At 44.4% G+C, this 24,434-nt stretch overlaps 2 protein-coding genes across 5 annotated transcripts in view; one reads left to right on the top strand and one right to left on the bottom strand.

The window, feature by feature from the left end:
• The window catches only part of STEAP3 (STEAP3 metalloreductase), a 41,583-nt gene extending 38,094 nt beyond the window's left edge, over positions 1 to 3,489 (top strand). For both annotated transcript variants that reach the window (XM_045032414.1, XM_045032409.1), the window contains one exon: positions 2,991 to 3,489. In XM_045032414.1, coding sequence (XP_044888349.1) covers positions 2,991 to 2,996 — 6 coding nt within the window. In that variant the 3' untranslated portion in view covers positions 2,997 to 3,489. The remainder of the gene's footprint in view (positions 1 to 2,990) is intronic.
• A 6,996-nt stretch (positions 3,490 to 10,485) lies between these two features.
• Positions 10,486 to 24,434, bottom strand: part of C10H2orf76 (chromosome 10 C2orf76 homolog) — a 33,568-nt gene continuing 19,619 nt past the window's right edge. For all 3 annotated transcript variants that reach the window (XM_044978275.1, XM_044978274.1, XM_044978276.1), the window contains exons 2-6: positions 20,058 to 20,210; positions 18,915 to 18,965; positions 14,629 to 14,666; positions 14,415 to 14,496; positions 10,486 to 10,678 (exon numbers count right to left, since the gene is read on the bottom strand). In XM_044978275.1, the coding sequence (XP_044834210.1) occupies positions 10,602 to 10,678; positions 14,415 to 14,496; positions 14,629 to 14,666; positions 18,915 to 18,965; positions 20,058 to 20,190 (381 nt within the window). In that variant the 5' untranslated portion in view covers positions 20,191 to 20,210 and the 3' untranslated portion in view covers positions 10,486 to 10,601. The remainder of the gene's footprint in view (positions 10,679 to 14,414; positions 14,497 to 14,628; positions 14,667 to 18,914; positions 18,966 to 20,057; positions 20,211 to 24,434) is intronic.

Raw genomic sequence — 24,434 nt, 5'->3', positions numbered from 1 at the left:
TTTTGACTTCAATTTAAAATGCAACACTGTGTGCAAGGAAAGCGTCAGCACTTGGCCCGAGAGAGCTAGCACAGGCTCTGCAAGTTAAACTAGTTCACAGAGAACTGTTCTTCACAAGTGCTAACTATTTCCTTGCTCACGCAGGTGTTGGAATACTGAAGAACAGGCTGTGCTGACACCTGCTGGCTTTCTCTTCAGACAAAGATACATCACGCGAGTAGCTCTTGGGCTTGGTTATAGTTCTCCCCACTCATTGCACCCAACTCTGTGTTTAAACCAAGAAGTGGACAGGGTTTTGTTATGCACGATTTTCTGAGAACCTGTTTTAGAAGGATCCTTTGACACTCTCCTCATTCAGGTCACGGCTGGGACATAACTTCTGTTTCGGGAAGGGCACACATCCCTTAATGGGTGCAAAAAAGAGTTGTGCACCACTAGAGTGAGCCTTTGCTGTCCCAGCTGTACAGCAAATGCTGCATCCATGAAAACCTGCTGCAGTGAAGATGTGGGCAGCGGGGGGGAGGGGGAGGGCAAGAAGGGAAGAGAAGAAAAGCACAGGGAAGGACTGAATGGATTGAGCCAGAAAAGGGAAGGCTTGACAAGTTACCTTGTCTAAGGTAGGAAACAACCAGTCCAGTGCCACAAAGAGCTGCAAAAAGAAGTCTCACCTCTCCTGCTCCTCTCTACTAGGCTCATCCATATTTGGCAGGTCTATGTGCAGAAGTCCAGCAAAAAGAAATAATGGGGAAAAGATCTGGTCTCAAAGAAAAGCAGAGCCCTTCCTGAAACACTGCCAGACAATATATAAAGAGGGGCAAGGTAATAGCTTTTTGGACACATCCTTTGAAGCCACACCAAGCTCTTCTTCAGGTCTGGGAAACGTAGGCTATGTCTACACTACCACTTATGTCGTATAACTTATGTCACGCAGGGGTGTGAATAAAACACACCCCACTGCCACACGTTGGGGGTAGATTAATTATGCCGACGCGAGAGCTTTCTCCCATCGTCGGCGCAGAGCAGCTACACTAGAGATCTTACAGTGGCGCAGCTGCATTGGACAGCTGTGCCGCTGTAAGCTCTAGGGTAGATCCCGAGTGTCACAGCTAAATAGGAGGTGGAACAGACTGTTTAGCGTAAGTAGTTAACACATATTGTAAAAGACCATTCAAGGTGAAGTGGCCTATTAACACCTCCAGTCCTAGGGAGGAATTGGGGGGGCAACAACTGGGGGGGGGTGGCTTTTAGTGGGTTATAGATTGTTGTTATAAGCCATAAAGCCAGTGTAGACAGACACACAACTTTTGCATTTGTATGTAATTTAAGGGCTGGTCTACACTGCCAAGTTTTTTCACCAAAAGGCAGCAGAGGTCTATGCACTGCAAAGCCACTTTTTGCGCCGACATGCCTCAGTTGCAGCGCTGTAAAAAAACCCACGTTGACAAGAATCATGAGGCTTTTTTGCACCAAGGCTTTATCGCCGTAGTGCCAGTGTAGACACCATGCCTGATTTTAGCGCTGTATTTGGCCTCCGGAAGGTGTCCCACAATGCCCATGCTGATCACTCTGGTCAGCAGTTTCAACTCTGCTGCCCGGTGAACAACCTTCTGCCCCTCCCCCTTTAAAGCCCTAGGAATTTTGAAATTCCCCTTCCTGTTTGCTCAGCGTGCGGAGCTCACATCACATCCTCCCTGGTGACCATCGCGGCTCCACACTCCTACCCCTTTTTTCATTAGTTGTCCCAAGTACTCATTGGAACCCGGGTCCAGTGGTCCCTCCCACTGGGCTGAGGGAGGGGCCTTTAAACATGGGCAGGCTTGCGCCCACCTCCCAGGTTTTTCCAATAAGGCTCCACGCAGCAAACGATCTCCCATTTTGACTACTGCGGAGCTACTGGATCTGATGAGTGGGGAGAGGAGGCTGTCCAGTCCCAGCAGTGCGCCAGCTGTAGGAATTTCGATATCTACGGCCAGATTGCGTGCAGCTTGCGTAAAAAGGGCTATGATCGGGACACACTGCAGTGCAGCGCAAAGGTGAAGGAGCTGAGGAACGCGTATCACAAGGCAAGGGAGGCAAACCATCGCTCCAGTGCTGTGCCCCAGACCTGCCGTTTTTATAAGGAGTTGGACACTACCCTAGGTGGCAACCCAGCCTCCACCACCAAGAGCACCATGGATACTTCGTCGGGTCTGGAGCCAGTGGAAAGTGGTCCTAACCCAGAGGAGGAAGTCATTGATGAAGAGGAGGAGGCTGAAGATGTGGAGTCCACGGCAGGGCCGGCAGGTGGTGCATCCAGTCAGAAGCTGTTCTCCACTCCAGCAGTGGATCACCAGTCTCGGCAGTCGCTCTCTGGCAAGCCTGGAGAGGAGACCCCTGATAAGTGGTTTTGCTTTGTGAAGTTCTGAAGCGGGTTGAGGGCAGAGAAATGTACAAGGCTGGCTGTGTTTGTGTGCTAGGCATTTCCACACGCAGCTAGGCAGTACGACGGAACAGGGAGTTGATGCACTCCAAGATTTCACGAGACTCCTCCAGAGAGAAACTTTTCTGGAGGTACTCAGCGATTCTCTGCCAGAGGTTCCTTGGCAGAGCTGCTTTGTTCCTTCCCCCATTGAGAGACACTTTCCTGCGCCACTCTTCAATTACTTGGGCAGGGACCAAAGCTGCACACAGGCAAGCAACGAAGGGACCGGGGCAGAAGTTGCAAGCATGTAGCAGATGCACCTTTGCTTCCTTCCTCAGGAGTGAGATTTTTTCCATAGTGACCCCCCCTGTGGAAAACGGTAGGAGCGTTTAGAGTGTTGACCCCCATAAGTACCCCGCGACCCTTTCACATTGCTTTTCTGGGTTCACTCACCATTCTTGGGGTGTTCTCCTGCATGTGTGCTTGCTTAGGGTCACCGAGAAAGATAGGTATGTTACGAGCAGTGTTTCAATGCTCTGTCTATAGTTGACAATAGTGTTTCTGTTTATTGTTAATTATGCCTCTCTAGACATGACCTTGAGAACCCCCTCCAACAGCAGGAGAGTATCTGCGCCAGATAAGAAAATGCCTGAGATGGAGTAAGGAAGATATGTTCCGGGAGGTGCTGCTGCAGTCAGAGGCAGAAAAGACTGAACGCAAGAAGTGGAGGGAAAGCAGCAAGCAGGAAAGAAAAGAAAATGATGCGTACAATAGGGACGCCATGGAGAGGCTGATAAAAGTTTTGGAGCATCAAACTGACCTGCTCCAGTCTCCTGTAATGGTCCAGACTGAGCAGATGCGTGCTCGCCCTCCCCTTCAGCACATTCAGAATTCTCCTGGCACATTCCTTTCTGCTTTCTGACACTTTGCACTCTCCTCTAAACTCCACCCCCTGTAGACAGTGTTTCAAACGAAAGCTGGACTTATGCTCAGCTCTGAAAGTCACACACACCCCAGTACCTTCTCCCCCACCAAGAAGCTGTGTGTGTCTCTGTGTGTGTGTGTGTATGGTGTTGGATTGTGGTTTATTTGGCAATAAAAGAAAAGTTCTTTCAATTATAAGCACTCTTTGTTTCTATGATAGCAGATGGCACCTGCAAATCAACAGGCACTTTTATCAGTTCCTTACATTGAATCCTAGGCCTTAACAATCACAACTGCTTCCTAGCATATCAAATTTAATTAACCATTGTAGTCCCAATCATAGCAACAAATATTACTGGTTTTCATCTTCGAAGTGTTGCCTCAAGGCATCCCTTATTCTTATTGCCCCACATTGCACCCCTCTAATAGCCCTTGGCAGTTCATCCTGAGTAAATTTTTCACCCTTCCCTTCACAAATATTATGCAGTGTGCAACATGCGGCTCATTAAGGTCTAACCCGCCATATAGGCATCGCCAGCGCACCTTTAATCGGCCAAATGCACATTCAACAGTCATTCTGCACCTAACTCAGCCTGTTGTTGAACCGCACCTTACTGCTATCTAGGTTTCCCATGTACAGCTTCATGAGCCATAGCATTAAGAGGTACACCAGGTCTCCCAGGATCACTGGGCATTTCGACTTCCCCCATGGTGATCTTCTGGTCTGGAAAGAAAGTCCCTGCTTGCAGCTTTCTGTACAGGCCAATGTTCCTAAAGATACGGGTGTCATGCACCTTTCTGGACCATGTTGATGTCAGTGAAATGCCCAGGGTGATCCACAAGTGCCTGTAAAACCATGGAGAAATACTCCTTCCGACTGATGTACTCCGTTTCAAGGTGGTCTGGTGCCAGAATTGGAATATGCATGCCATCTATTGCAATGTTTCTGAAATGCAGCCACCATGACAGCATGCAGCCACCAGGGGATTTTCATGCAACCTCCTGGGTGGTGAGGGCTGGGGGGGTGGCAAAGCATTAGCCCCTCCCCCGTCCTCCTTGTTGCTCCTGGATGCACCGCCTGCACTGCCTCTGGAGAGAGGTGGGGGCGCAAGGCTGCAAGCATAAGGTGAGTTTTTGACCCACATTGGGAGAGGGGGTTTGGGCGGCAGGCTCCAGCAGCGGGACTTCAGGAACCTGGCCATGTGGCCCCGGGCTCCGACCACAGGGCAGCGGATACTGACCACACACCCTGGCTCTGGCCAAATGGCCCTGGCCTCCAGCTGCAGGGCTTCAGCCTCCAGCCCCTGGCTGCAGCTGCGTGGCAGCAGGCGCTGGCTCCCGGCTCCAATCCCGGGCTCCAGCTGTACAGTGGCAGGCGCTGACGCCCCAGTCCCGGTTGCAGGGCAACGGGCTCCGAACATGGGGCTTAGGGCGCCAATCCCTGGCTCTGGCTGCAGGGCAGCAGCTGCTGACCCCCAGCTCTGGCCGCGGAGCTTCAGTCGGCCTCTTGCCCCCAGTTCTGGCTGTGCAGTGACATGCACTGGCCCCGGGCTCCAGCCACACGGCCCAAGCCCCTGGTGCTGATCCCCTGCCCCAGCTACATGGCAGCAGGCGCCAACCCACAGCTCTGTTCCCAGGCTCCGGCCACACGGACATGGTGGCAGGAGCTGGCCCCAGGTGCTGACCCCTGGCTCTGGCCATGCAGCAATGAGCACTGGCTCCAGCCACGTAGTGGCTGGTTCTGACTCCTGGCTCCAGCCATGCACTCTTGGGCATCAGCACCCAGCTCTGGCCATGCAGTGGCAGGCACTAGCCCTGGGTGCGGACCCACAGCTCCAGCTATGTGGCAGTGGGCTCCAATCCCTAGTTCCAGCCAGGCAGTTCCCAACCCCAGCTCTGGGTTCTGGCCACGGATACTGAGCCCCAGCCCTGACCGCATGGCAGCAGATACCAGGCACTGGCTCTGGCCACACAACTGCGGGGCTCATTGCCCACCCTCATTGCCCCGGGTCACCGCTACCTCCCCGGCAATGCATCCATCCCACCATCACCACTGGCCCCTGCTGACTCCCCCTTCTACCCCTGCATCCAGGGCTTAATGGGTTCCTGAAGCTTGCTGAGAAAAGTGATATTAACAAATATGCAAGTATCACTTTTCACAGCAGATTTACAAGCTATCTGTGAAAAGTGATAGTGTATGTTTGTTAATATCACGTATCACAGCCTGACAGGTAGCTATTAAGTGTGCTGTGATATTAACAAATATACATATATCACTTTTCACAGCAAGCCCCAGGACCCACTAAGCCCTGGATGGAGGAGGTAGCATTATTTTTATTATTGAGTCTCCCAAAAAACCCTACAAATATACATCACAAAAGATCTGGATGTGAATCTGTGCATATTTAATTATTTTTCCTAAAGTTAATTAAGTATTTTAGGAAAAAAGTGTCAGTGCAGCCACCAGTGAGAGTTGGTGGCCACACGGTGAGGCCAAAGGATTTGTTGCGAGAACCCCTTGTCGCCCCTCCGCAGTTAGGGAAACCCATTTCTGCAAACCCATCCACAATTTCACGAATATTGCCAAGAGTCATGGTCTTTCGCAGCAGGATGTGATTAATGGCCTTGCACCCTTCCGTTAACACAGCCCCAACAGTCGACTTCCACACTCCTAACTGGTTCACGACCAACAGTCGCCAGCTTCCACACTGCAATCGCCATGCACTTCTCCACTGAGAGGACAGCTCTCATTCAGGAGTCCTTGTGTCACATGCTGGGGCGAGCTCAGCACACAATTCCAGGAAGGTGGCTTTCTGCATCCAAAAGTTCTGCAGCCACTGCTCGTCAACCCAGACCTGCATAACGATGCAACCCCTCCACTCTGTGGTAATTTCCAGAGCCTAAAAGCGATGTTCCACTGTGATCAGCTGTTCCATGAATGCCAAAAGCAATCTAATGTTGCTGCTTTCCATGTCGAACACTGCGTCAGGCAACTGTGACTGCTATTGCCTTTGTAACTTCAAGAATAACTCCACCGCTATTCGCGATGTGCTAGTAAGAGCTAGCAGAGCAGTGGAGATCAGCGCGGGATCCATTCCTGCAGATAGATGTGGCAGGGCAAGCAGAAAACAAGGTGTGACGGGTTGAATCACAGACACTGCCAACTGATGTGCTGAGACTACCTCTAAGCCCATTTTCCCTGGCAGCTTGGGACTTCAGTGCCCTGCCTGGTTGTGCCAGACACACTTGCCTGCTACAAACACAGACCCAGGTCTGAACCACGTCCTCCAAAATCTGCAGGCTTAACTGAAAACAGCTTAAGAAGTGTTCCTGTCTCCAACACTCAGGTACCCAACTCCCAGTGGGGTCCAAACCCCAAACAAATCCATTTTACCCTGTATAAAGCTTATACAGGATAAACTCATAAATTGTTCGCCCTCTATAACACTGATAGAGAGATATGCACAGCTGATTGCCCCCCCAGGTATTAATACATACTCTAGGTTAATTAATAAGTAAAAAGTGATTTTATTAAAGTAGGATTTAAGTGGTTCCAAGTAATAACAGAACAAAGTGAATTACCATGCAAAATAAAATAAAACATGCAAATCTAAGCCTAATACAGTAAGAAAGTGATTACAGATGAAATCTCACCCTCAGAGATATTCCAGTAAGCTTCTTTTACAGATTAGCCTCCTTCTAGTCTGGGTCCAGCAATCACTCACACCCCCTGTAGTTACTGTCCTTTGTTCCAGTTTCTTTCAGGTATCCTTTGGGGGTAGAGAGGCTATCTCTAGAGCCAGCTGAAGACAACATGGAGAGTTTTTTCCAGAGGCTTATACAGTTTCTCTCTCGGGGGTGGACACCCCCTTTTCCCCCTGTGTAGAATCCAACTACAAAATGGAGTTTTGAAGTCACATGGGCAAGTCACATATCCATGCATGACTCAGTTTTCTGCAGAATTCCAAGGAAAGCTCCAATGTGGATTGGTGTCGATCAAGGTCTATTGTTAACCAAATACTTCCAATTACTTGAATAACCCCTTCACACTATGTTGACCACATCTGCCTTAGGTGCTTTCTACAGCAAACACTTTAAATACAAGCATAGAGTCAACGCTCATAACTTCAGATATAAAAATGATACATGCATACAAATAGGATGAATACATGCAAAAGAACATAAGCTTTGTAATGATACCTTACAAGAGACCTTTTGTAGGAAGCATATTCCAGTTACATCATATTTACACTCATAAGCATATTTCTATAAAGCATTATGGGGTGCAACGTCACACAAGGAGCATTGAAAAATGCCGCAAACTGACAACAGAAGCACATGGAATGCTGAGACGGAAAACAGTGCATCACAGGGCATTGAGCCCGGACCCATGAAGCGCCATGATCCCCTGTGCCTTCCCACAAGACCTAGCAGCAGAAGCGGGAGAGCTGCACTGTGGGGTACCCACAGTGTACTGCTCTCATTGCCGATGCAAGTGCCACAAGTGTGAATGCGCTATGCCACCAGTGGAAGACAATGTGAACACAACAGCAATTTTCTTTAAGCGCTTTTTTATCAGCGACCAAACTCTCTGAGAAAAAACTCTGCCTGTGTAGACATAGCCTAAGTGTTTATAGCAATCCTGCTGCCACTAACTTCAAAGAGAGCCCTGTATTTTCTTATTGATGTGACCAAGCATGGACAAGTACAGCATGTCCTGTAATCACATTCCCACCCTTTAAGGATCCCTCTTCCTCAAGGCCTGAAGTCAGTTTCCCTACTCCTTGCCCAGTAGGACAAGAATCCACAGCTGTTCTAGACCAGTGACAAGTGCTATATGCTAAAGGCTACCTGCAAATATTTTTTCAAATGAACTAATTGTAAGGTAGTGTGCTGAATGCCCACAAAACCAAACAAGGAACATTCGTCCTTCTACGTTCAATACTTGCAAATCTCTTCTAGAACAAAATAACTCTCAGAGGGTAAAGAGTTCCCCTAATTAACGCTGACACTGTACAACATAGACTTAGAGTCCTCCTTGAAGATCTAGGAAGGGTCTAAGCCAATAACAATTGGGAGCATTTAACATACCCATTATAAATATCCATGCCAGCCATTTTTTCTTAACAAATAGAAAAGCAGCATCACTGTCAGGAGGTAACAGAATTGTCTCTGGAAAATTCAGATGCCTGCACAAGCAAGATTTGCAAAAGGTATTTTAAGCGAACAAAGTACAGTTTTAATTGTAAAAATTAGGACAGTTGAAGACTGTTTTTGTATCCAGCTGACTAGCTATAACTGAGAATTTATTCAGCCAGGCACCATTGCTCATGCTGGCAATTCCTTCTCATTCAAACTTCCTCTTTGCTCCCACTGCAGCCATCTTCCCATGCCAACATCTAACTAAGCCTCCACTCCCTGATGCCATTTTTCCCTCCGTGAGAAATACCCTGGCTCTGCCCTCTCCCATTGCAGCTATCCCTTCCCAACTATTGTGACCCATACAAAGTCCTGGATCTGTTTCTTCTGCAGGAGGGTCCATTCATTCCACCATCCATCAGACAGTAAACCTCAGGCTGATTTAAAATCAAAGCAACTCAAGATAAAGACTACAGTTCTGTTTGTTTTATAGTTTAATTTAGAGCTGGTGAGAGATGACAGGTTGATAGCCCTGGAAAGTAAAGTCATCATTATCCCCACAATGACTAAGAGCACAAGCAAAATCAGTACAAACTAGCCCACATTGCCATGGGGAAATCATCTTTGATCAGATGTTAGTTCAATCTCCGTACCCATTTAGTCAGGGCCTCTGCTAAGACCACAAACCAGGGTACCAACTGTGGTGGCCTTTTCTTGTGATGGGCTGACCATTCCGTAAGGAATTGAACAGAGACCTGTAACCCATTTCACAGTGGCTACTGGAAGTAATGGATGCTAACAACTTTTGTTCACCACTCAACTGCTCCAGAACCAAACCAGCTTCCAGCGATGAAAGGCCTCATATTCCATTACCAATCCTCCCTGTATTCTGTTCCAACATTCTGTTTGCATAATAAGTCTTGGTAATTTTCTGTGCCTTTTTTTGAAGACTGAAGTTCTTTAAAGAGCTGGTGAAAGTAACACAAGTCGAACAGTATTTCAGAAAGAGTCACAGTATACAAGCAGTGTTCGAGAGCATAACAAAAGGTCTTATCGTGCTATTGTACAACACAGCCCATGAAGGGCTACTGGCTTAGCACGGCAATTTAATGGAACAGCAGTATTAAGTCTTCCTGGAGAGCAAGTTTATCTAATCATTCTAGGATGACTATTCTATTTGTTCTTAATTTGGTGAATCTAGCAGAAGAGTATGGAAGTTCCAGGTACTAATAGACAGTGACACTATGGGAATATTCATCTCCAAGAAAGTGGGAAAGAATCACTCCCTGTCATGGAAACAGCTACCCACAGACTGTGCCTCCCCTCACAAGAAATGCAATCATTCTGGTTTTATTTTAATACTGAACTGAACCCAGGAGCATTCACTGGCTTTCACACCATTTGGAGAAATGCCTGATGTCTGCTTATGCATATTGATGTCACACAAGAAGTCAAGTTGCTATGCCTTACACCAAGGCATCTCTGTGAAATGATGCTAAAAACAGGCTGGTCCTTGAACACAAAAGCTTCCAAACAGTCATTTGTCTGTTTCATCACACTTAAACGGGGCTGGAATATAGAGTATAAAGGAAAGCATTCACAAGTGAAGAATATGAAACCTGAATCAGCCTGCACCATTCAAACAAAAGACAGACTGAACATAAAATGAGTGAAATAATTCTATTATTTGTAACCTAGGGATTCCATCCCTAAACTCTTTAAAATATCCAGTCAGTTGGTCATAAAAAGTTTCCTTTTTCTATAAAAAGAGGATACTATTATGATGGGATTTTACATCTGCCTTGTACAATTTCCATACATAGCTAACATCTTTTATACTTACTTAATCCACCACTGTAGAATCACACCACCAGAATGTTACAGGTCCGAGTTCATTTATACTGCTTACATTGTAGGCGGGGGGAGAGAGTATGAAAGGAAAGCAAATTTATGTCATTGATTTTTTCCCCCGAATCTCAGCCTCCTGAGAGAAATGAGTTTCTATAATAAAGAAATTTCAGTATTTGTGAGGCAATCCTCTAGGATTTATTGATTTTAAAAAAAAATCTCATTAAACAGAAAAAAAGAGTTTTAAACGGGTATGGGAAAACAAAAAAACCCAGGTCTCTTGGGATCGTCACCAAGCCGAAACAGGATTAGCTTTGTAGTTTCTGTAATCTTCTTCACAGAAGAACGCTAATTCAGTTTCATTTGCTGAAAGGGATAAAAAAATAAATATTCAGCATACCCAATAAAAGCATATGCTTATTGTATTAACCACATAGCAGTCTATTAACATTAATTAGAACCTCAGAATGCATTCAGTGCCTTTTTGGTTAAAGGCAATCACTAGTCACCACCTTGTTTGTTTTTACATTAGACCCAAATACCATGTGTTTTAGTCTGGTTAAAAAGAACTAGAACATTGGCATTTAAATATAAACAAACATCTGCAAAAACCTTCAAGACTAATTTCACCAAAGGCTACAAAACAATTTGGATGGCATTCAGCAATCTACGAGATTGCACATTTATTCTTTCTAAGAATCCTAGAAAACAACGAAGCTTGTTTTTTTTCCAGTCCATTATTCAGTTAAGGAGGGAGAAAAAAAACTCTTTTTTTTCTGAAATTAGCCTGCAGGTATAATAATTTAATACTTAGAGGATTAGTAGAATATTTTACAGATCACTTTACAATCTCCCTCATGGCCCATCAAAATATGTGTCTGAAGAAGTTAATTTTTTGCCCTGCTAATGATTAATTCATAAGGCTTCAACAATATGCAAAGTGAACGACACAAATTGGCTTCTCCAGCAATACTTTCAAATACCTCTAATTATTCACAGGGGATATGGCAGAGCTAAAGGACCCACAAAGGTTCAGAGCAGTCACAATTCTTTCAACCCAGCAGGTCAAGGACTTCCTCTTCTAAAACAATAAGTCAGCAACATTACTAATTCAGAGTGGAGACAAATCTGATGGCAAACCTTCACAATTATTAAACATGGAATTCTTTAAGGTCCTGAGCCAATAAGTTCTGCATTTGCTTTTTAAATTAAACCTGAATGTAATGAAGTCTGCCTGTCTTATACAAAAGGAGCAGGAGAGGTTTTAGAATCTTGACTAGGAAACTGACAAGATTGTTTGCAATGAATGCTGAACACTTTATTAACATACATCCTTGCTCTAGAAATAGGCACGCATTAACTTTGCTGACTAGATAATAGCTGTAATAATAATCACCACCACAGAGGATTTCCTAAAGATGCTTATCTAATACCCTCATAATTTACATCTTTCCAGCCCAATTCTGCCAAATGCTAAAATCAATCCTTTGGCGTTGAGGAGGGTGCTCAGTACCTTGCAGGACTGGGCTCCTGGCTTTTTTAAAAGGGAAATTCTAGAGTTTGCTTCTAGCACATGCTGTGCTGCCTACATATTTAAAATCTAAACATATTAATGAGAGATTTGCAATTGATTTCAATGAAGGCAGAACTAATGTCACATGAGACTGTGCATCACTTTTTTTGTTTATTTTTTATATTATCATAGCGCCTAGGAGTTCTAGTCCTGGACCCCATTCTGCCAAACACTGTACAAACACAGAACAGAAACAGTCCCTACCCTGAAGAGCTTTTGCTACATTTTAATTACTTACCAGAAATGCAAATCTACTCTGAATGGATAAAAATCAGGAGTGGCCGAAGGTCTTACTACACTATTCTGCTTCTGTAAGTCAGTGGAAGAGAGCTTTTCACACTGAGGTAAACTTTAGTATATCAGAACACAAAAATGGCTCTTCTAAAACCTCAAAACTTGGCAAGTGTAAGAGGATATTCCTCATTACACAGCAAGAACGTCATTCTACCTCATACAGCAGTTAGGCATTGACGCAGTTAGAACTTGTTGTAGGTATATAGTTAACCTGAATAATTATGGAGGTAGTGTTTTAGTTACTTTTCTTCCGTCCTTAAACCACTCCCTCCTCCCCTACATACAGAGAAATAAAAACAGTCTAGTTTATCGCAGTTTGTTTTCAGAACAAGATTACTCTGGTGTGCTGATAATTTACTGAGATTGCATCAAGTTATACCACCACTAGGACTATGGTACCTGTTTCAAAGGTAGGAATGTACAATAATTCATCAATACTGTCTTGAAGAAGGACGGCACTGGAGGAGGGCAGCTCTAAACAAATATCTGCCACTGTTTCCCAGCCCCTTGCCTAAACCTCTAGGCCAGTGGTTCCCAAACTTGTTCTGCTGCTTGTTCAGGGAAAGCCCCTGGCAGGTCGGGCCGGTTTGTTTACCTGCCATGTCCACAGGTTCAGCCGATCGTGGTTCCCAGTCACCGCAGTTCGCTGCTCCAGGCCAATGGGGGCTGCTGGAAGTGGCGCAGGCCGAGGTACATACTGGCCACCGCTTCCAGCAGCTCCCATTGGCCTGGAGCAGCGAACTGCAGCAACTGAGAGCCGTGATCAGCCAAACCTGTGGACACGGCAGGTAAACAAACCGGCCCGGCCCTCCAGGGGCTTTCCCTGCACAAGCAGCTGAACAAGTTTGGGAACCACTGCTCTAGGCCATGCTACCTCAAGTCTTAGGTAGGGAAAACTCATGCTGATGAGGCATATACTAACTAAACCACAAGACTTTGAAGTCTTCAGATGGCCAACAACCCTCCTTCCTGAAGAGCTGCTTTTCATCTGAATTAAAAGGATTTGGGTAGCAGGGAAGGCTAAAGAATGACTTTTATTATTAATATTACAGTAATGCCCAGTCCTCTATAAAGCCTCATATCAGAGGCCCATTGAGCTAGGCACAATAGATACAAATAGTATGAGACTGTCCTCTCCTCACAGAGATTACAGTATAGAATAAGGGGGGGGGGGCATGCAAAGAGGAAAGGGAGAGAAACTAAAAGTATCAGGTGTAAATACCAAGGAGATAGGGGAATTGATCACGGTGGCCCAATGAGATTAACCAGGAGTAAAGGAATGAAATCAAAAGAGTATTTTCTGATGTTCCATTTATCTTTTCCAATGGTAAGATTTATAATAGTCTCCTAAAGGAAGTGGAGGAAGCACCACTGATTGAAGGATTTTAAACTAGATCAGACAAAGTGCTAAAGAGTACTCTGTAGGGGGAAATCCTGCACTGGCTGGGGAGAGGCTAGGTGGCCTAATGCTGAATGGGTTCTTCCATTTCTAACTTCCTCTGTGATGTTTCACCCAGAGCGTAAGATTGTTGTGCACCAGATTTAAATAAGTAACATTCTAAACTAATCAGTGCGGTCTCAAAGCCTGCGAATTGGGCCTCAAAGTCTCAGCTGCTCTGCTGCCACATAATCATTTTTGCATGGAGCCAAAATGACATCCAGTGACTATCAAATTTGTCATACATAGGCATTTCTTTATACTATTAGCACAGGACATGCGCCATATGCATTTTTCTGTCAGAAAGCAAGGACTCTAGTTGATTTTAAGCACGAGCCATGTTCAGCTCACTTTCTAAACAATATTATTTGTGCTGCCCTGAGCAATTTGAATATTGTGTTGCACATTAAACAAACCTAATCTCATTTCATTATTCCACACTAGTTCCACTACTTAAACTTCTAACCAAAACATCAGCTTAAATGTTACTGATAGGTTATTAGTACTATGTCTGCTTAATCTTATCTGTCAATCATTTAAAATTACCCTCAGCAGAATTCTAAGCATACGTTCTAAAAATCACAATTTGCATTCTGAGCATTTGGAGTGCACATACCTGCTGCCCTCAGCCCAATGATGCGAATGTACATTATCCCCTGGATAATTATCAGGTAGTGTAAAGAGCATCAGGAATAGCATTTACTTTTCAGCAGACTATCCAAACATAATCAGCCAGTTATCAGTATAATGACAAGCACAATGATCAGTACTGTCAGTCAATATCAAGGTACTCCTACCTACTCCAGCTGCTTTCAAAGTGCTGTCTTCTTTTAATATGAGTTTGTCATCATCCTCCAAACTCACTACAAGTTCATTGGTCTAGAAATAAGTAAACAGGAATATAAAGATAAATGCAGGTTTTATTAGCTCTGCCATTATGTTCTCTAAAATACATAGATCTTGCTGTATCCACACATAAAAGAGGGGGAAAGGAACAGATAGCAAATGTACCTTAGATCCATGTGCTTGGTGAATAATCTTCATCGTATCTGGAAGAAAATACAAAACTTCCCTTAAGATGTGGTTCATTATACTGGACAATGGCACTGTGAGGGTTCCATGTTTGTCATCTCTTGAGGATTTTCAAGTGTTCTCTGTTCAAAAAGGGAAAAACAAAACTCTCTCCACTAGCAGCTAGCCCTGCAAGCCAAACATGAAATCTGAGAATCAAGCTAGGTTCTTTTCTTCGTGGGTATTACCACCTGTGTTAGAAGTTCTGTCACGCAAATTAGAGTCTCAAGGACATTTACTCCATCCCATTGTCTTCATCCTATGCCCTCCGTGATACCCTTGCAATCTGTCTTCAGTGAGATTGCACAGGTGCATGGAAGATGACTGGAATTTAATAAACAAATCTGTTGATGCTGCACAAGAAGAAAGAGAACCCAACTTGCTCTCCCATGGCAGTGTTGGCTCTGCTCTGCTAGCAGGAGAAAAAAGTAGTAACAACTTAATTTTGTCACTAAAATAAGCAGAGATGGCAGAATGCACACACAGGGAGCAGAGTCAGTAAAAGGATGCCATTGTTACATACATAGGCACTTTAATATTAAAACAGAATTCCAACACATCTGCGTTTGAACAAACTCAAAATAGGACATAAGTGCTTTTTCAGCAAAGGAGCTAAAAACTTGATGCTATTTACCCACTTGTAAGTCTAGAGGTGGAGTGGGGAGGGAAATGTGGACTAGAGTAACTTTCAGATTGGTGTGACTGAGTATTCAGAGCTCAGGTACAATAAAGATCACATTCTCAATTATAGGTTTAATCCAAGGCTTTAATCCATGAACATACACACAACTTCAGCCCATTTTGTACATTTTATTCATAGCATTTAAGGATAGTTGAGTTGCCTTGCTCTCCCAGTGCAAAGGTCACTAAAGATTTAGCATACAGTGCCAGTTGCAGTATTACCCATATATCTTAGAAGCAAGACATGCATTAAACAACACTTACTGGAATCTTACCATTACATAGAGGTACTGCAAGAAGACCAAATAATCACACTGAAAACATACTAAGCTTTCATCTCTAGGAAGTGAACATGCGAACTATCAATGATCTTTACTAACCTCAGCCAGCTCTATACCCCAATGAATGGAGTCCAAGAGCAGCCTACTGGTTTTCAAATCCTAGTACAACTTCACATCCCAAGTCTCTGAGCTGACTTCTTACTTACCCATTCAGTCTCTGAGTCACTCTTGGTTTTATCTGTTCACAGCTCCACCACTGACCACGGAAATGTTTGCATTTAACCATTTGCCCTAAGAAGGAGAGGCTGTTCTAACCCCACCATGTAGATAAAACATCAGCTTCTTCAAATCCGCGCTAAAGCCTCACCTCCTCCCATTTGACATTTTACCCCAAACTAATCTCACTTGAGCACATAAATAAATTTTACCTTGTGTTCCTCGTAACAGGCTTTTTGTGACAGTTGATATAAAATATTGTCATGAGATACTAAACTGTAATGAACTCAGGTGACAATTCTTTGTATTATTTGTATTGGGTAGGGCCTAGAGGACTCCACGAGGTTGGGTCTCCATTGTGCTAGGAACTGTACCAACGTGTGGTAAATGACAGTCCCTGCCCCAAAGTGTTTACAATCTAAAAGATAAAATGTGACACGTGTCAGACAAAGAAAAGGATGGAGGGAATGAAGTAAAACTAACGGAATGCTTTAGTACAGACTAGCTGTCTGCACAATGTGTAGATGTAGTAAGCCAATCAGAAGCAGAAATCACAGCTTGCTACTTGCCCAGCCAGTATCAGATGACAGTTCTCTATGGGAAACATGGTAGAGGTGCGTTTTAAGGAGGGATACAAAGGAGGATAACATGGTGGCTTTGTGGAACTTCCATCATATTGCCTCATGTGCACAGGAAAAGGTGAAAAAGGGAAAGGAGCAGACAAGAGGGCGACCAAGGCTGACATCGTAGGTGCCACACAGGCAGAGTCAACGTAATGACAAGATGGACAGACAGGAAGAAACTAAACTGTGAAGGGTTCTGACAGTGAGAACAAGAATTTTAGGTATGATGCAATGGAGAAGGTTGAGCCAATGGAGAGACAAAGAGGAGGGGGCCTTAGTCCAAGTGAAGCACCAAGAAGATGAGTTTGACGGCAGCATTTTTAATGAATCTGAGGAAATGAGGAAGCAACAGTCAAGCCAGACTGGTGGAAGTTGCACAACTTAGACTGGAAGCTCTTTGGGGCAGGCACCGCCTTGTCATTCTGTTTGTACAGCACCTAGCAAAATGTGGTCAGGGTCCATGACTGGGGCTCCTCGGTGCTACAGTAATACAAAGTAACAAGTCAGTCAAGGTGAGGGGCAATCAGGATCTAGATGCGATGAGTCAGAGCGGGGATAAGGTTGGCCCTTTATGATGCTGGCCAAGAAGAAGCAGCAAGATTTGTAAAGTGATGGGCTGAGAGAACCAAAAGAAGGCAGAGTTACAGGAGAAGCCCAGATTAAAGGCCTTTGTGATGAGGAGGATGGTGGTGCTACCCACCACCATGGTAGAGAAATGAAAGAGAGCGGGCAGGGCTCAGAGGAAAGATCAGGAGCTTGGTTTTGATTCCTTACATGCAAACTCAGCATAACTGGCACCTACTGCTGAGAGGCTAAGGCTGAGCTAGTGTAACAGGAATCAAACTGCTGCCCTGGCGTAGTTCTGTTCCCTCGACTGTACAGTATTTTGTTCAGTCCTCTGAATAGCAATTAGCCATATGTCCACAAGCACATGCGCACAGCAAATCTCCCCTGATGCCACGTGTGGTGACTAGACCAAAAGTTGTGTGTGGGCCTGCAGGTATACCACAGCATAAAGAATAAAATGATAGCCCAGGTCTCCTTCATTTGCCACAAAAGGGAAGAATGGCACTCCAGAGACAGCTGTTTCAAATCTCTGGAATTGTAAGTCCTTAAACAATACAAATATTCACATCTGTCCTCTAAATTCAGAGAAACAAGTTGAAGATAGAGACATTAACAAATTAAACTCTAATCCCCGATACATTTCCCACTTGCTCCCATTTTGCACCTCCTGATTCCCCATCAGTGTGAATGAAGAATCAGGCCCTATGCCAGTTTAGTCTCTTGATATAGGCGTGTAATTCCCAGCCCCATTCACAGGAATTACATGTGTGCCCCACTCAGGGAGAGGCTTCGTCGGTATGGTAGATGTGGTTTGCTAACTCCGCCTTGGACAGAGGGAGGTGGGAATGGCATTGATGGCAGAGGGGCATCTGTAAGGAAACCCCTGGAACAGTTCATCTTGGGAGAGGTTTATGTCTCAGGGAAAGTGTTCTATTGTCATTTGAGTTATTCTTTATGCTGTATAACTGCATGACCCTGCTGTCATCCATTGCACCACTTTTGCTCTAGTCACCAAACAGCATAATTAAAGCCAAATCCCAGAAAAGGGATAAATCTGGACTATATAGACCGTGTTCTATTCAAAGTATGATACTCTCCACCTGCTTGCACCAAGGAAACTTGCATGTGAGCAGCATTACTTGCAACAATTATTAGAGCACAGAATCAGATTTAAATTTTACCCCAGGCTATTTCATTCCATTTCATTTCATCCCAAGCTTACATTTAGGAGCTTTCCTATTTACTTTAGACATGTTTTCCTCCTCCTCCTCCTCCTCTTGTTTAATATTATGTAAATTCTTTAAGTACATAAATCTAAATATTTTCTACTCGGTGCCTTTAGCTCCTTCTTGGCCATCCCTTGTGACCTCACAATTAGTAGCTGGATATTGAAATGCATAACCACGAAGAGGACTGTGATTTCAAAGTACTGTGGGTCACAAGCTGCTCTGCAGAATGGGAACAGAGTTTAAAAGGCACTTACAACAATGATAAAAAATTAATATCCTAAAATGCGTTTGCCAATTAGCAGCAGAATGTGTAATGTGCTGCCTAATTCTGAAGTGAATACAGAAATTCATAGTAATCGCTGGGTTTTGTAGACACATGATATAAAGCTAATGGTGTGTGTCTGACATTCGCAGTAGGGCTGTGCCAAATTAACCATTAGCTTGACTAGTTGTTTCCTGAAAGCAGCTGCAAAACTATGAGTGTGTGTGTTGCAGCTCCCTTCAGGAAACTAGTCCTGACTTACTACCGGTATATTTAGATGGAAATAACTGTAATGCAGTTAAATCACATGAGAATTGGTATAACATACTGTACACACATTTCTTAAAGAATAAGAAAAATCACATACCATATTTGTATTTTTTAAAGGGAGGTGGAAGTCCTGTTCTTAAAGACACATCTATTAAAAATAAAGAGACTACATGAAAAGGATTGTAACAATTTTCTTTTTATATTTTTCAATGATTACGTCATGAAGCTTGCACTCTGAATTTGAAGTTTAAAATAAATCTCAAATCAGGAAACTTGTCTTAACATCAAAAGTTGAAGAGCAACCGGTACAACTCTGAGCCCAGGTCCTACAAATTCTATGGTACACTTTACTTGTGTGAGTAGCCCCACTGACTTCAGTGGGACTACCCACATGTATAATGTTCAGGAAAGGTGTGCAGGATCAGACCCTTGAAGTCTGATCCTCCAAAGCTATACTGTCATGTGTATCCTATTAACATTTTCATAGGGGCAGAAGTCCTGCGTCCCCATTTGCAAATTGCACCCAAACAACTGGATGTGGAAAAATAGTCTGCTAACCAGCTCCCAAAAGAAAACCACACTACTGAAAATTAGCCCCTTTATGGGCTCAATCTTGCTTGATGTTGAGCAACTCCAGAAGATGCTGAGCACCTGTGTGCATTTCTGGCTGACAGAACTCAGCCTGGAAGAAAACAAATCCCAGAGAAGACACTCATATAGTGGTACCTTCCATCATTGAAAATAACTATGCAGAACACTTCCTCCCCATTTACATGAGATCCGCTTTGCTTTCCTTCTCTGCCAAATAGTGGTGTAGCCCCTAGTCATGTGGAAACAGTGACCAGAGATTCGCTAGATGGCATACGTCCCTAATGCTTTTTGAGTAGCTGCCCAATAATGCAGCCCATGCAGCTTGGGGCACTAAGCCAACTGCAGCACAGCCATGCACAGCACAGCACAGTCTTGCCATGACTGATCATGGGGATTTCCAGGGCAGTGCAGAGGGAGGTAATGCCTACATGTAGTTGAACATCCTCTGTGGGATCAAGGGCCAAATCCCCCATGGATCCCTGGCTCCCCAGCCCCGTCCATCCCCAGCAGGTCAAAGGGGAACATGTGGAGCTGGCAGCTTCAATGGAGCCACAGGAGTTTTCCCATTAATTTGCTCCTCTACACCTGCTTACGCACAGACAGCAAAGTACAGGGACCAAATAAGTGTGTAAGAATAACAGTGCCTTACCATTCTTTACAAATGTCATGAATTGCTTTACAGTCTGGTCCAAATTAACTCCATGATACACCACAGGTCTGAAATTACGGTGCTCAAAGGAGCGAACCAGGCGAACAGTAATGGTTGAGTTTTCTGATGACATGTGAATTAACTGCAAACACCCTAGAAGATATTACAGAGAGTAATTACTGAGTTATCTCTTTGTACAAATATAACAGCTAAAAGAACGAGGTGCAGGTGTGTTAGTCTGACATTCCCAAAGAGTTACAAAATTTTAAACATGCTGTGGCCTCACTTTAGGCCCAATTCTGTACCCCTTTTGCCATGACTACGATGGGAGCAAGAGCAGAGCCATAGCCTCCTCCCTGACACAGGATTGTCCAGAATTTAAGGGTAGAATTTGACACTATATGTCAGATGGCCCAGTTCTGCAGTTGTTCCATGTACAGAACTGCCACTGAGAACAGCAGCAGCTCCATGAACGAGCCACAGGGTCAGGCCCTATATAAAGAAGAAAAAAAAGATTGCAGAAAAATGGTTTAAAGCTGTGCGATACATGTTTTGCTTTTAACTTATTTGTAAATCCAAGTCTCTGAAAAGTCTGCCTGTCCTCTATGATCCAAAGGATGGAATGACACCATAAACAAAAATAAAAGCTTATTTATAATACATCAGTATTGCACAGACACATCATATAGAAAAATGCCTGTGCTGCCACCTAAGGCTCATCTTTACATTGTATAACAAATTAAAATTAAATCCAACAAAATAATGGTGATGAAGATAATGTACCGGTGTGTCATTTTTGTAGGAATTAGGGGGCAAAATTCTCCTCCATTTACACTAGTATAAATCCAGAGTAACCCCACTGGATTTATACCTCTGTAACTGAAGGCAGAATATGGACTGGTAGGTGGGGGGGAGGGAGGGTTTGGCTTAAGTTTGCATTTCTCCCCCTCTTCCCCTTTAAGTCAGACAGAGATTTTAGTTCAGCACCTTCATAGTCAATTTCCTGTCTCTGTAGCCAGCAGAGCTGTTTCCTACCACTGATGAGATCCCCAGTTTTCAGTGGTAGATGCTCTTCCACTTCCTCCATTTCCGTTAGTTCATTAGCTTTCTGCAACAATGACACTGGGCCACAGCTTCAGTGCCAGGAAGTTTGTCTTTAGCACAGAGCTACATTTCAGCTGCCTTTGCAGTTATCTCCAACTGTCTGCACAATATTTTCACGCTCTCTTGCTCATTCTATTTGTCTCTTACGTATTGATTCCTTATGTATTTGTTGCCCTCCAAAAACTAAGAGACTTGTGTATCTGAAATGTTTTAAATTGTTTATTTAGTCTTTCTCAATCAATCATAGATACTTATATGGTCCCTATTACCATAGTATCTGAGCACCTCACAATCTTTAATTCATTTATGCTCACAACACTCCTTTGAGGTAGGAAAGTGCTATTTATCCAACGGGGAACTGAGGCACAAATCTCCCAAGTCCCAAGCTAATGTACTAAACTCCTGAGCTATCCTTCTTTCAAGTAATTCACAGGGCTTCGCTTCCATTTTTGTTTAGAAAGGGACCCTTCTGTCCCCCAACTTTACCAAACTTTTGCAGGTGAGGGGACGGGTCACATTTAAAGTTTTTGACCCAAGTTCTATGCCTGAAGCACAATAATCAAGTTAAAACACAGTACATCAGCATCTCATTTATATAACATGTACATACAAAAACGTATTATTTTGTATCTGAAAAGAGGGTTTTTTAATTATGCTAAAAAGAGGTGAACATTTTCCTGGTCCTTCTCCACACAGGACCGAAAGTTGAAAGACCCTTAGCACAGAGAAGGACCCTGCTGGGTTCTGAACGCATTCTACCCCCAGAACTATATAAGATCATCTTGGGGGAAGCAGATTCTAAGGTGGAGAGGAAGAGAAGCCACTGAGTTTAGCATTCAGCACCTAGATGAGGAAATGCTGATATCTTAGACTGAGCTAATCATGAGATGGGCCAGATTCTGTGCTGCACTTCTCAGGAGGCACAACACAGAAAGTGCAGCCCAGAAAACCAAAAAACTGTCCAATGCAGACATACTGATGGTCAATTGTACTCTGTAAGAAACAAACCATCCCTGGACTTGTGCTTAGATAGTTCTTCCATATCCAAGACAGACACAAGATCACCAAGGCTAACTAAAGAGCTTTGCACTAAAGCCCTGCCCCGCAGTGTACAGGAAACCAAAGGTCAAGGAATCCCTTTTCTGTTGTATCGCATCAAAGAACCCAGGAATGGATGAGGACTCCAAGTGACAGTTCACCAAAAATTCCCTCATACTGCATCCCCCTGCCTCACACTCCAGTGTCCGCTACAGACAGTCCCCTTCCCCCTCACCCCACATACCTGCCACAGGCAGCCCCCTACCCCTCACACACACCCCAACTGCCCTTCATTCCCCCCCGCACGCCCACTACAGGCAGCCTCCAATTTGCTACAGGCAGCCTCCCATCCCTCACCCCCCGACCTGCTTTGTCACTGTCATGTACTCCTTGTACACCGTACGTAGGTTGTAGGGTTGCTACTAGTAGGTCAGGCTTTTATACCAGATTAAGGCTACGTCTACACTGCCACTTTCAGCGCTAAAACTTTAGTCGTTCAGAGGTGTGAAAAAATACCCTCGAGCGACAAAAGTTTTAGCACTGAAAAGCGCCAGCATAGACAGCGCTTTATCGCCGGGAGCAAAGCTATGGCCGCTTGTTCGGGGTGGGATTTTTTTATCGCCGGGAGAGCTCTCCCCCGGCAATAAAGCGAGTCTATGCTGCCCACGTCACAACGCTGCCAATATCTGCCTGGTAGAGGTGTTGCTATTACAGATTCTTTGTGTTGTTAATTCTGCAACATTCACATGCAGATACTTATTCTTTATGTCCTTGCTGATGCCCGGCAACAACGCTGACTGGCTGGCCCATTCACTGCATTTATTTAGTCCTTGTGGCCTTTGCGGATGAAGTTTAGGATATCTCCTCTCACTGCATTTGGAATTACGATATAATCACCTTTAATAATGAGTCAAGTTGATTTGCTTAATTGTCCATGTACCGCAAAATAATCTCTTGTCACTTCCTCTAGATACGTGAGCCAGTTGGCCGTAATGTAACTAAGAATTTGTTGAAGTTGCATGTCTGTCAAGATTGCTCTTTGCAGCTGGTATAGTATCTTTTCTGACACTGGACTGTATGCCATCCACATATGCCTTTATGCCATCTCTGACCTCACAAGTAGTTGAGTGCGATGCTGGCTGTGATAAAGTGTCTGTCTGATTTTTCACAGGAACATATTTAGCAATTGGGTTAACTCTCATTAACCCTATCAATAGACGTTGCCATCTCAGTACTGCTTGATCCACGTCTTTTCTGCTGATGAAGGTTATAAGTGATTTATAGTCAGTTATCACTAAAAATGAATCCAATCCATACAGATATCTGTAAAAATTCTCACCTGCCTATATGTTAGCCAAGCATTCCTTTTCAATCTGTTCCTATCATTTTTCCGCTTCTGTGAGTGAGCGAGAACAAAATGCAACTGGCTTCCACTCAGATCCATGTTGTTGCAACAATATAACACCTAGGCCATAGCAGCTTGCATCCGCACTGACCATTGTGGGTTTCACATCATAGTAGTGCTGTAACAAGGGCGAGGTGAGTGAGGCACTTGCCTCAGGCACGCAAAGTGGAGGGGCGCAGCTCTACCGCGATCGGTGGCGCTTCAGCGGCAGCTCTACCGCCGCTGCTTCTTCGGCGGCAATTCGGCGGCGGGTCCCCAAGTCCCTCTCGGAGGGAAGGACCTACCGCTGAATTGCCACCGCCACTTCATTCATTCTTCAGCGGCAATTGGGCGGCAGGTCCTTCCCTCTGAGAGGGACTCAGGGACCCGCCACCAAATTGCCGCCAAAGAGTATGGAACCAGCCCTTGCCTCGGGCACAAAAATTCCTTGTTACGGCTCTGCATCATAGTACTTGAGAACGAGAACTGTTGATGATTTCTTTTACCTTTTTAAAGGCAATTTCTTGATTTGTCTCCCCTAGCCAAGATGTGTTGGACTTTTAACAGTTCATTCAATGGTTTTGTCACTGTACAAAGGTCTTGGAGGTATTGACCAAGGTAATTTAGTATCCCCAGTATGCATCTCAGTTCTGGTACATTCAATTCTCAAATTGGACTCACCTCTCTGAATCTGGTACATTCAATTCTCAAATTGGATTCACCTTTCTGATTTCATCTTTGTTTATTGTCTGTACCAAAATCTCAATTTGGTGCAGGCGGAAAAAGCACTTTTCCTTGTCTAGCTGTAGTACAGCTTGACTGATTAAGTTTAGAACTTTGTTGAAGGTTTT

This window comes from Mauremys mutica, chromosome 10 (genome assembly GCF_020497125.1).
Source record: "Mauremys mutica isolate MM-2020 ecotype Southern chromosome 10, ASM2049712v1, whole genome shotgun sequence".
Lineage (NCBI taxonomy): Eukaryota > Metazoa > Chordata > Testudines > Geoemydidae > Mauremys > Mauremys mutica.
Note: the sequence above shows the minus strand (reverse complement) of the source record. Positions and strands in the feature narration are given on the sequence as shown.